Raw genomic sequence first — 11,808 nt, forward strand, 5'->3', positions numbered from 1 at the left:
CAAGACTTGGGCCCAATCTCGTTTCTTTGCTCTACAAAAATCTCCACCTTAACCCTACCCCTACCCCTTAACCCTACCGCTCAACCCTACCCCTACGAAATGGGACGACAACCCTTCACGACCCAGTTACAGTACGTCATTAGTAGTTGTTGACGGGGTTTTGATTTCATTTTATTTTTTTGGTCTTTTGATACAATATCTGTCTCTGGAATTTTACTGAATAGTTTGAATGTCTTAGGAATGCAACCTTACGCACATGGAAAAGCACGGTATGGTTAGATAAGAATATTATTCATGCTCACAATCTGTTAGAAACTGCAGAAACTTAATTTATGATCAAACATTATGCAAGATCAACATAATATATAAAACCAGAATAAACATAGAACTTGAGGTAGTATGCCATCCATGTAAAACATAAATATTAGGGGTGTAACGATTCACCGATACGAATCGGTATCCGGTCTGATTAACACAGATGCGACTACATCGATACGTAGGCCCCTGAATCGATTTAAAAGGACCAAGAATCTGTTGATGCACCGATTTAAACGTTGCAATCGGTTGAGTGAGCTATAGCCTGATACCAAGACAGCATTCTCAACTCAATTCATTCCGTTTCCATAAGGATCCGGAAAATTAAACTTAAGGAAGCGAGCGGATCCTTGTGGGTGTGAATGTTTTTGCTCACGTCTCCGCCCGCGCCCTGCGTCTTTTAGTAGGGAACAACCAGAGTTGTGAGTTTGCGAATAACAGCCATGTGTGCGAAAACGGTGAAACGATTTTCAGTGCACCAGCGATTCTGAAATCAAACGTGTGGAAGTCCTTTGGGTCTTGCCTCTGACAAAAGCTTCGCAATGTTTTAAATTGTGTAGGACAGCGATCAAGTCTATAAATAAACAAATAAATAGACATGTAGTTCTAAACTTAATTAAAAGAAAATGTATGTGTAAACGTTAAGCGAATATTAACTGTATCTATCAGATTGATTCATATCTCATCAAATCGCACTAGATCTTAATAACATTGAATCGAATCGCATTAAATCGTTCCATATTAAAATGTTTCGTCCCTTAATCGTATCGTAGCACATGTATCTAGATGTGTATCGGATCGTCCTATATTGCAAATTACAAAAAGGCATCAACCATCGCATTTTATCAATAACTCGGTCAGTTTTAAACCAGTGGATGTTTAATCTTTCTATCTTCCTGGGGGATGAGGGCTTAGGGCTACCAATGCAGAAGAGGTGCTGTAGGTGGAGGGATGGGCTCTGTGATGACAGCGGCCTCAATGATCTCCTGAAAGAAAACATAACAAATAAGAAGGAATTGTATGGCAGAACTGGGTTATATGACCACATGTTATGTACAATATATAATAACTGATGGATGGATGATGTATGGATGGATGGATGGATGGATGGATGGATGGATGGATAGATTGATGAAAAAATACACAGGTTAATAAAAAAAACATCATCGTAATATTGCAGTTGTCCAATTGAGGAACTAATAAGTATATACTATGGCTTTAATCTGAATAAGCTGTGCATGTTAACGTACTGAATGATCCACCATTATCAAGGCTAATAAGCATTTTTTAAACTAACTATTGGATTACTTGAAGACTTTTATGTTTGCTATAGCTTTCTGCTAAATAACTTTGCCTTTATTTTCTATTTTAATACTAAAATGCCTTTTTAACTTTCTATTTTTTGCATATGATTTTCTTTTACTTACCTATTATTTTATTTAATTGTATGACATTGTTTATATGTGAAGCACTTTGAGTCTGCCTTGTGTATGAAGTGCTATATAAATAAAGTTGCCTTGCCTTGCCTTGCCTTACTTGGCAGGGAATTAAAGCTTATCTTCAACCTGGAGTCCCTAGAACAAGGAACATATGGATATTATTGTCCCATTTTGTTGAATAAAATGAAACATGGGCCCGGCAGCTCCTCTGCCATGGACCAGGGTCGGGCAGCCCGGCTGCGGGCTCGGCAGCCCGGCTGCGGGCTCGGCAGCCCGGCTGCGGGCTCGGCAGCCCGGCTGCGGGCTCGGCAGCCCGTCGAGCGCCAACAGCGAGGGGTAGGGCTGAGATTTTGCTAGAACAAAGAAACGAGATTCACCCTTTCCCAACTCCCTCTCAGCTGTTACTCTTTTATTTATGTCGTCCATCCCCTCTTCAACGCAGGCGAACACGTGACGTCCTGGTTCAAGAACGAGGTGGAGCGGATGGGCTTCGACACCCAGAACGCCTGGAGGATATCAGACATCAACAGTAGATTCAGGTATGGGGATCTGCCCCATGAATGTGCATTGAATACTTTTGCTCCCGGGGCCCCCAGACAAATCCCCCCAGGATCAGTTAAGATCACAATTATAACTCGAGCAATGTTGGAATAACAAACAGCTATGTGCCCGACACAACAACACACAAGCTAATTGTATTTAGTTTTATATTACAGCCCATCGTTCATTTGTTTCAATAGCAAAGCGTTGATAAGAGCCCATTCCAATACCTTCTGCTGAGTCAATCACAGCGCATCGTCTCATCGTCTCTGTGTCTCCCTGGCCTCGCTCACCCCTCCCAGGCTGTGCTCCAGCTACCCCCAGCAGCTGCTGGTCCCAGCCTGGATCACCGACAAGGAGCTGGAGAATGTGGCCGCGTTCCGGTCGTGGAAGAGGTTTCCAGCTGTGGTGTACAGGTCTGTTGCTCGCTGTTCTCCTCCTCTCTCTGTTTCCGCACGTCTTTGGTCTGTTCTTTGTGTGTGACACGCAAGGCACCAAACACCAAACTAAACCGAAGATATCTACCGCAGCGTCTGTTGACGTTTTCTCTTATGAGGTGTTTGCTCCCTGTGCTGAGCCCTTCGTAGAGGCACCTCAAGCATGGGATATCCATCCATCCATCCATCCATCCATCCATCCATCCATCCATCCATCCATCCATCCATCCATCCATCCATCCATCCATCCATCCATCCATCCATCCATCCATCCATCCATCCATCCATCCATCCAGCCCTTTTACTACACGGAGCGAAATGCTCCGTGCGATTAAACCTTTTACATCTTGATTCCTCTGCTCTGATCTCCAGGCACGTGACCACGGGGGCGGTGATCGCTCGCTGTGGCCAGCCTGAGGTGAGCTGGTGGGGCTGGAGGAATGCAGACGACGAGCACCTGGTGCAGTCCATCGCCAAGGCATGCGCCGTGGACGGCATCAGCCGCAAGCATCAGGCCAACGGCGGCCACAGCAACGGCAACGCACTGCACGATACGGACTTCGGTAAACCCCGAGCTCATCCACTGATTCATTTATATTTACTAAATTAAAGCAGACGCTTTTATCCAAAGCGACTAAAAGGGTTAATGTACACACATTGACACACTGACGGTGGAGTCAACCATGCAAGGCGACAGCCAGCTCGTCGGGAGCAGTTAGGGTTCAGTGTCTTGCTCAGGGACTTGCGGTTGTCTCTGTCTCTGCTTCTCTCTCAACCCTTGTCTCTGTCTCTACACCTCTCTCTCCCATTGTCTCTGTCTCTACATTTCTGTCTCTCTCATCTTGTCTCCGTCTCTACATCTCTCTCTCTCTCTCTCTCTCTCTCTCTCTCTCTCTCTCTCTCTCTCTCTCTCTCTCTCTCTCTCCTCTTGTCTCTGTCTCTACATCTCTCTCTCTCAACCCTTGTCTCTGTCTCTACATCTCTCTCTCAAACCCCTTGTCTCTGTCTCTACATCTCTCTCTTCCCATATCGCTATCTCTTGCTGTACACATGTACCCACACACATTGACATTCCTTAAATATATCCACCATCCCTACAGTTCTATCTACACACACACACACACACACACACACACACACACACAGCTCACTATCTGTGCCTTTGCATCAGACAGCATTGAGCAATATGGCCTGCCAGGGCATGTCTGAAAGATCTGCTGTGCACACAAACATCAGACATCCATCAAAACACTGCTGTCCTCTGGGGAATCCTGTATCAAACTTCCACAGGAGATTCATGAATCAATCTCCTGCTAATGAATCCCCCCCGCCAGGGGTTTGCCTTAAAATAACTCGGTCACGTCTTGGTTATTCATAATTGATTTGGATAAAGTACCCCCTTTCTTGCTCGCTGGTTCTTTTATTGTGATCAGAGAAAACTTTTTGGCACCTCTCCCCTGGGGGTGTATATATTCACGTGATGATGAAATCTGTATGGATCTGAGTAATAGTACCACGGTTGGAAAGGATCTAAATGGAAACATTGAGTAACAAAGACAGGAAACATGTAAAGGAATCGCGGTTTCAGTGAGAGTGTGTTGTTTTGTTGCATCAGAGTCGTCCCTGACCAACAACTCTGAGGTGGAGACGCTGGCCATCCAGCCCCACAAGCTGCTGATCCTGGACGCCCGGTCCTACGCCGCCGCCGTGGCCAACCGCGCCAAGGGGGGAGGCTGCGAGTGCCCAGGTAGGAGGCCCACTCTGGCGCCCCCCCAGTGGCTCCCACCACGGTCGTCTGGATGTTTTATGGGAGAATCCTGCTCCGAGAGGACTTTAGTTATCGGGAGCAATGGCTGCTGTAGGATGGAAAGCATCGAGGTAACGATTCCTGTTCATCCTCCTCTGAAGAGTAGCCACACACGGTTCCAAGCAGAAAGTTAGTTGGGTGAAAATGCGTTATGCCATTCAGAAGGAGCAGTTGCAAGAACAGACGTGGTGCCGTTTCCTGAGATAAATGTAACCCTTTTAAATATAGTGAAAAAACGTAATTATTATTGTTTAATTATGAAGCTCATAATTATGAGAGCTGTAATTAGAGGATGGCTGAGCGAAGGCTGTTCATTTAGGTTGTTTATGTTTTAAATGTTGCCCTCTACTGGGCTGCGCGCTTTCCAACTCTCAAATCTGACCTACAGCAGCGTTAAAACGTTGGTAGCATTGTTTAGTCTGGTTGGGGACGCCTGTTTCCCTGCTGTTGTTGACGTCTGTTTTCCTGCTGTTGTTGTTGTCTGTTCCCCGGCTGTTTCAGAGTACTACCCCAACTGTGAGGTGGTATTCATGGGCATGGCCAACATCCACTCCATTCGCAAGAGTTTCCAGTCCCTACGTTTTCTCTGCACCCAGATGCCTGATCCAGCCAAGTGAGTCGGTCTCGCTCTCTGTCTTCCTAACTGAGACAAAAACAATATTCTTGAACTAGAACGCCAGGTATTTTTTCTCAACCTGTGCTGAATGTGGTTTGTTTGTTCCTTCGTTAACTAAATTTTGACCCGTCGATCTGGAACGTCTGAGGCCGGTTTCAGAAGCTTTGGCACTGTTCCATGCAGATGATTTTGATCTCTCCTCTTTTTTAGACTATTGCTCTAACTCTCTCACTCTCTCTTCTCCCTCTCCATTTCTATTTTTTTTGCTTCATATTTTTATTGGGTTTTTTCTTTTTATAAACACAACAAAAACACCCACAAGGAACAGTTGTCTCGTCATGAGTATACATTGCAAATTTTAACAATGAAAATAAGCATAGATTATACAAATATCAAAATATCAAACTTATAACACAAAATAAATAGTTCAAAGAAATGAATGAGAGAGAAAAAAAAAAAAATATATATATATATATATTATAAAAAAATAAATAAAAAATAAAATAAAATAAAAAGGGGGACAGGGGGATTAGTCTTGGGGCAGGGCTGATAATGAGTTAAAGTCAGATATAAAATAATTCAATTTTTTTGTAAATTTAGTGGAGCAGCCTTTTACCGACAAGGTTATTTTTTCTAATCTAATAAAGAACATGACCTGGTAAGCCCAAACGCGTAGTGCGGGTGAACTGGGAACGTCTGGAGGAGGCCCCCGTCCTAGGTATCTTCAACTCACACCTCCGGCGGAGTTTTTCTAGCATTCCTGTGGAGGTTGGGGGCATTGAGCCGGAGTGGGCGGTGTTCAAAGCCTCCATTGCTGAAGCTGTGGTGGCTAGCTGTGGCCTCAGGGTCTTAGGCTCCTCAAGGGGCGGTAACCCTCGGACACCGTGGTGGACACCGGTGGTCAGGGAAGCCGTCCGATTGAAGAAGGAGGCCTTCCGGGATATGATATCCTGGAAGACTCCTGACTCGGTTGCAGGGTACCGACAGGCCCGAAGGGCTGCAGCTGCTGCCGTGTCGGAGGCTAAGCAGCGGGTGTGGGAGAAGTTCGGAGAGGCCATGGAGAAGGACTTTCGGTCGGCACCAAAGTGTTTCTGGAAGACTATCCGGCACCTCAGGAGGGGGAAACGGGGAACCGTCCAAGCTGTGTACAGTAAGGATGGGACTCTGTTGACCTCAACTGAGGAGGTCGTCGGACGTTGGAAGGAACACTTTGAGGAACTCCTGAATCCGAATAACACGCCCCCTATGTTGGAGGCAGAGCTCGAGGTTGATGGTGTTTCGTCGTCAATTTCCCTGGTGGAGGTCACTGAGGTAGTCAAACATCTCCGCAGTGGCAAAGCCCCAGGGATTGATGAGATCCAGCCAGAAATGCTAAAGGCTCTGGGTGTTGAGGGGCTGTCATGGTTGACACGCCTATTCAACATCGCGTGGGAGTCGGGTACAGTGCCAAAGGAGTGGCAAACCGGGGTGGTGGTTCCCCTGTTCAAAAAGGGGGACCAGAGAGTGTGTGCCAATTACCGGGGTATCACACTTCTCAGCCTCCCTGGTAAAGTCTACTCCAAGGTGCTGGAAAGGAGGGTTCGGCCGATCGTCGAACCTCAGATTGAAGAGGAACAATGCGGTTTTCGCCCCGGACGTGGAACTACGGACCAGCTCTTCACTCTCGCAAGGATCCTGGAGGGGGCCTGGGAGTATGCCCATCCGGTCTACATGTGTTTTGTGGATCTGGAGAAGGCGTATGACCGGGTCCCCCGGGAGAAACTGTGGGAGGTGCTGCGGGAGTATGGGATAAGGGGGTCTATCCTCAGGGCCATCCAATCCCTGTACTCCCAAAGCGAGAGCTGTGTTCGCGTCCTCGGCAGCCAGTCAGTTTCGTTCTCGGTGGGTGCTGGGCTCCGCCAGGGCTGCGCCTTGTCACCAATCCTGTTTGTGATATACATGGACAGGATATCGAGGCGTAGTCGTGGTGGGGAGGGGTTGCAGTTCGGTGGTCTGAGGATCTCGTCACTGCTTTTTGCAGATGATGTGGTCCTCATGGGATCATCGGCCTGTGACCTTCAGCACTCACTGGATCGGCTGGCGGCCGAGTGTGAAGCGGCTGGGATGAGGATCAGCACCGCTAAATCTGAGGCCATGACTCTTAGCAGGAAACCGATGGATTGCTTACTCCGGGTAGGAAATGAGTCCTTAGCCCAAGTGAAGGAGTTCAAGTACCTCGGGGTCTGTTTCGCGAGTGAGGGTACTATGGAACGTGAGATTGGCCGGAGAATCGGAGCAGCGGGGGCGGTATTGCGTTCGCTTTACCGCACCGTTGTAACGAAAAGAGAGCTGAGCCGCAAGGCAAAGCTCTCGATCTACCGGTCGATCTTCGTTCCTATCCTCACCTATGGTCATGAGGGCTGGGTGATGACCGAAAGGACGAGATCGCGGGTACAAGCGGCCGAGATGAGTTTTCTCAGAAGGGTGGTTGGCGTCTCCCTTAGGGATAGGGTGAGAAGCTCAGCCATCCGTGAGGAACTCGGATTAGAGCCGCTGCTCCTTTACTTAGAAAGGAGTCAGCTGAGGTGGTTCGGGCATCTGGTAAGGATGCCCACTGGGCGCCTTCCTTGGGAGGTGTTTCAGGCACGTCCAGTGGGGAGGAGACCTCGGGGAAGACCCAGGACTAGGTGGAGAGATTATATCTCAACACTGGCCTGGGAACGCCTCGGGATCCCCCCGTCAGAGTTGGTCAATGTGGCCCGGGAAAGGGAAGTCTGGGGCCCCCTGCTTGAGCTGCTCCCCCCGCGACCCGACCCCGGATAAGCGGAAGAAAATGAGATGAGATGAGAATAAAGAACATAACGTCCTTGAGCCAGACCGATATGGATGGGGGATTGGGAGACTTCCACATTAGCAAGATTCGGCGTCGTGCCAGAAGGGAAGTGAAGGCTAGCACCTCCGATTGCAAAGAGCCAACACGGAGCCGTTCTGTTGGGGTCCCAAATATAGCAATCAAGGGGTCTGTCCTTATTTGAACCCCAAGAACCACCGACAAAATCACAAAAAAGTCAGTCCAAAATTTAAGTAATCTGGGACAGTAAAAAAACATATGACTAAAGTTACATGAGGAGGCATGGCATCGGTCACATTGGTCCAAAACATTTGGATATATTTTAGACAGTCTAGCTTTGGTGAAATGGACTCTATGTAACACTTTAAACTGAATAAACTGCAGCCTGGCACAAGGAGAAGATGAGCGTATACTATGCACAGCTTTATCCCACCATTGATCCGTCAGATTTATCCCAAGTTCACTCTCCCAAGCACTTTTGCTTTTGACAGCTGAATCATTTTCCAGAGCCATGAGTTTGTCATAAATCTTAGGTATTAGTGATTTCTGTTGGGGTTTTAAGGTCAAAAGGTCTTCTTCTTCTTTCAGCTGGTTAATAGAGAGCAAGGGATAACATGAAAAAAGAGAAGAGGCACAATGCCTAATTTGAAAGTACATAAATAAATGGGATGTAGGTAAATTAAAATCTTTAGACAAGTCTGAGAAAGTAGCAAAAGTGCCGTCTTTATAAAGGTCTCTAAAAACTTTAATGCCTCGGTTTTGCCATAAGATGTAGGAGATATTCCCAACAGATGGGGGAAATAGATGATTGTTCACTATGGGCATCAGAGTGGATGCAGAAGAAAACTTAAAATGGTGCCTGAATTGGAACCAAATCCTCAGTGTAGATAGCACAATAGGATTCTTAGTGAAACTAGAAGGGTTAATGGGCAATGCAGATGTGAGTAAAGCCGGTAGTGTAGAGGAGAAACACGACTGGGTCTCAAGCTTACACCATAATAGATCGGGAGATTGAAGCCAATAAGTTAATTTATGTATTTGCGCTGACCAATAATATAGAAGAAAATTTGGTAAGGCAAGACCACCGTCAGATGTGAACTTTTGCAGTAGAGACTTTTTTTACCCTGGGAGTCTTACCTCCCCACAAGAAGGAAGTAATAGTCTCATCCAATGACTTAAAAAACAAAAATAAAGGAGTGCACTGAAAAAGAAAAAGAAATCTTGGCAAGACATTCATTTTTACCACATTAATCCTACCTATCAATGACAGAGGAAGAGAATTCCACCGCTTGAATCCCTCTCCATTTCTGTCTCAGTTCCTCCCTCTCTCTCTGTACGTCCCCACTAACCAGAGTCTAGTCCCTGTAGGGGACTGTGCTGCCTCTAGAGATCCGCAGGGTGTAGCGTTCACTAGTGTGATAATGAGTGGCTGTGGTAAAGCTTGGTTGAAGACGATGTGGTGTTTATACAGCTTCACCAGCACAAAGATGTGTCATACATAGCCTGCTCTGCTTGCTTTTCTCCAAATATAGGGGGTAAAAAGAGTTGAATTGAAAGGAAAACAAAGCTATGGCTGAGAATACCCTTACAGAGTTTTTCCACGATACTATATTTCGACTAGACGAAGCAATCCAGCGTGGCTGGGAATAACATTTGAATTACAACCGGGCCTCACCCTTGAAGGTGTGTTCTTAACCGAGGATGGGCTTGTCTTGAGTCGATGACAACGCTCAAACTTTTATGCCTGTTTAGCTCTTTATTAAAGCCTACCATAAAATCGGATTGATTGTGTTTAAGACCCATTTGATATATTTGGGTTGTCTCAGATGGACAGCAACGCACACAATAATATCTGCGATGATCAATTCAGTTTGACGCTCAACATTCACCCTTTTTTAAATTCCTAAACTCAATAGCTCATTGAGAGCACATTTATTTAATGTAAGCGGTACAATCATTAAAAAAAAAAGTAACATATGTCAGAACTGCCGCCCCATAGAGCCTTGCGTTCATAACGGTAAACGCCACTGGTCCACTCTCTGAGGTGTCCGTGCTTCTGTCTGTGGCTGACCACCGCCCCCCCCCCCCCCCCCTCCCCACTGCAGCTGGCTGTCGGCCCTGGAGAGCACCAAGTGGCTGCAGCACCTGTCCCTGCTGCTGAAGGCGGCGCTGCTGGCGGTCAACGCCGTGCACCGCGACCACCGGCCCGCCATGGTGCACTGCTCCGACGGCTGGGATCGCACACCCCAGATCGTGGCGCTCTCCAAGATGCTCCTGGACCCGTACTACCGCACCATCGAGGTACGGCGGCCGAGGGAGCCCTGAAAGGCCAAGCGTGTGGACCTGTTGTTTCATGCACTGTTTCTATGATTAAGTTGGCGGGAATTTGGGTTGGTGGTATTTTCTGCCATTAATTCAGTTTAGCTGTTTTATTTGTATTTTTTTATAATCTTTTGGAGTGGACTATATATAGTAAATAGTAAAAGTTCCCACAATATTAGAAAATACTTGACTGAATGATACATGGTAAAAAAATAACACAACTCATGTAAGGGTTAGGGTTAACCCTCCTATGTTTTGTTTCTGTGTTTGCATACTAAGCTGTTAAGTTGGAACAATTAGTTCTGTGCTTTCCTGTAAGACGACATTACCCATGCAGTTGTCTCCGTTTGCAAACCTATCTAATTGCACTCATTTTGTGTGTGTGTGTGTGTGTGTGTGTGTGTGTGTGTGTGTGTGTGTGTGTGTGTGTGTGTGTGTGTGTGTGTGTGTGTGTGTGTGTGTGTGTGTGTGTGTGTGTGTGTGTGTGTGTGTGTTTATGTCTCCCAGGGCTTCCAGGTCCTGGTGGAGACGGACTGGCTGGACTTCGGCCACAAGTTCGCCGACCGCTGCGGCCACGGGGAGAACTCTGAGGACGTGAACGAGCGCTGCCCGGTCTTCCTGCAGTGGCTGGACTGCGTGCACCAGCTGCAGAGGCAGTTCCCCTGCTCCTTCGAGTTCAACGAGGCCTTCCTGGTCAGTGTTCATCCCCAGTGGTACTACATGCAGGGAGATCCGCCGCGGGCTGAGGATCTGTTTCCGCTGGGATTCTCCGATATAGATCACCACAAACGACACGAGAGACTCCCAAGTCCTGTGCGACATCTGTCTTCCAATATGCAATTTCTGTTTGGGGGTGTTGCTTGTTGTGGTTGGGTCTGTCCTATAATCAAATCTGAGGCGATTTATGATCATACTAGGGTATTTACAAGTTCCTACATACCAGCTCATCGGTGTATAATTACGTGTGTGTGCGTGTTTGTGTGTGTGTGTGTGTGTGTGTGTGTGTTTCTGCGTGTGCACGTGTGGGTGGGTCTGTGTGTATTTGTGTGTGTTTCTGCGTGCATGTGTGTGGGTATATGTGTGTGTGTGTGTTTCTGCATGTGTGTGTGTGTGTGTGTGTGTGTGTGTGTGTGTGTGTGTGTGTGTGTGTGTGTGTGTGTGTGTGTGTGTGTGTGTGTGTGTGTGTGTGTGTGTGTGCAGGTGAAGCTGGTGCAGCACGCCTACTCGTGTCTGTTCGGCACGTTCCTGTGCAACAGCGGCAAGGAGCGGGAGGACCGCCACGTGCAGGAGAGGACCTGCTCCGTCTGGTCCCTGCTGCGCAGCGGCAACCGCGCCCTGTGCAACATGCTCTACTCCTCGCAGTCCGAGACGGTACGTCCCCTCCCTCGGGCCCCTCGTGAGGACCCTTCTCCCCAGGGACCCGGGAGTGGTGATCAGATGTAGAGAGGGACCCACGGCTCTGGGAATGCAGAGAGAGAGACACTAAATCTGGATTAATTACC

At 47.4% G+C, this 11,808-nt stretch overlaps 1 protein-coding gene and 1 long non-coding RNA gene across 5 annotated transcripts in view; both read left to right on the top strand.

Annotated features, from left to right (window-relative positions):
• The window catches only part of LOC132460072 (uncharacterized), a 63,185-nt gene that overhangs the window by 39,936 nt on the left and 11,441 nt on the right, over positions 1 to 11,808 (top strand). The window lies entirely within an intron of this gene.
• mtmr3 (myotubularin related protein 3) overlaps positions 1 to 11,808 on the top strand; it is a 35,895-nt gene that overhangs the window by 12,646 nt on the left and 11,441 nt on the right. For all 4 annotated transcript variants that reach the window (XM_060055085.1, XM_060055087.1, XM_060055086.1 and 1 more), the window contains 8 exons: positions 2,197 to 2,293; positions 2,597 to 2,710; positions 3,104 to 3,294; positions 4,347 to 4,478; positions 5,040 to 5,151; positions 10,090 to 10,285; positions 10,814 to 10,999; positions 11,507 to 11,677. In XM_060055085.1, coding sequence (XP_059911068.1) covers positions 2,197 to 2,293; positions 2,597 to 2,710; positions 3,104 to 3,294; positions 4,347 to 4,478; positions 5,040 to 5,151; positions 10,090 to 10,285; positions 10,814 to 10,999; positions 11,507 to 11,677 — 1,199 coding nt within the window. The remainder of the gene's footprint in view (positions 1 to 2,196; positions 2,294 to 2,596; positions 2,711 to 3,103; positions 3,295 to 4,346; positions 4,479 to 5,039; positions 5,152 to 10,089; positions 10,286 to 10,813; positions 11,000 to 11,506; positions 11,678 to 11,808) is intronic.

Source organism: Gadus macrocephalus, chromosome 6 (genome assembly GCF_031168955.1).
Source record: "Gadus macrocephalus chromosome 6, ASM3116895v1".
NCBI lineage: Eukaryota > Metazoa > Chordata > Actinopteri > Gadiformes > Gadidae > Gadus > Gadus macrocephalus.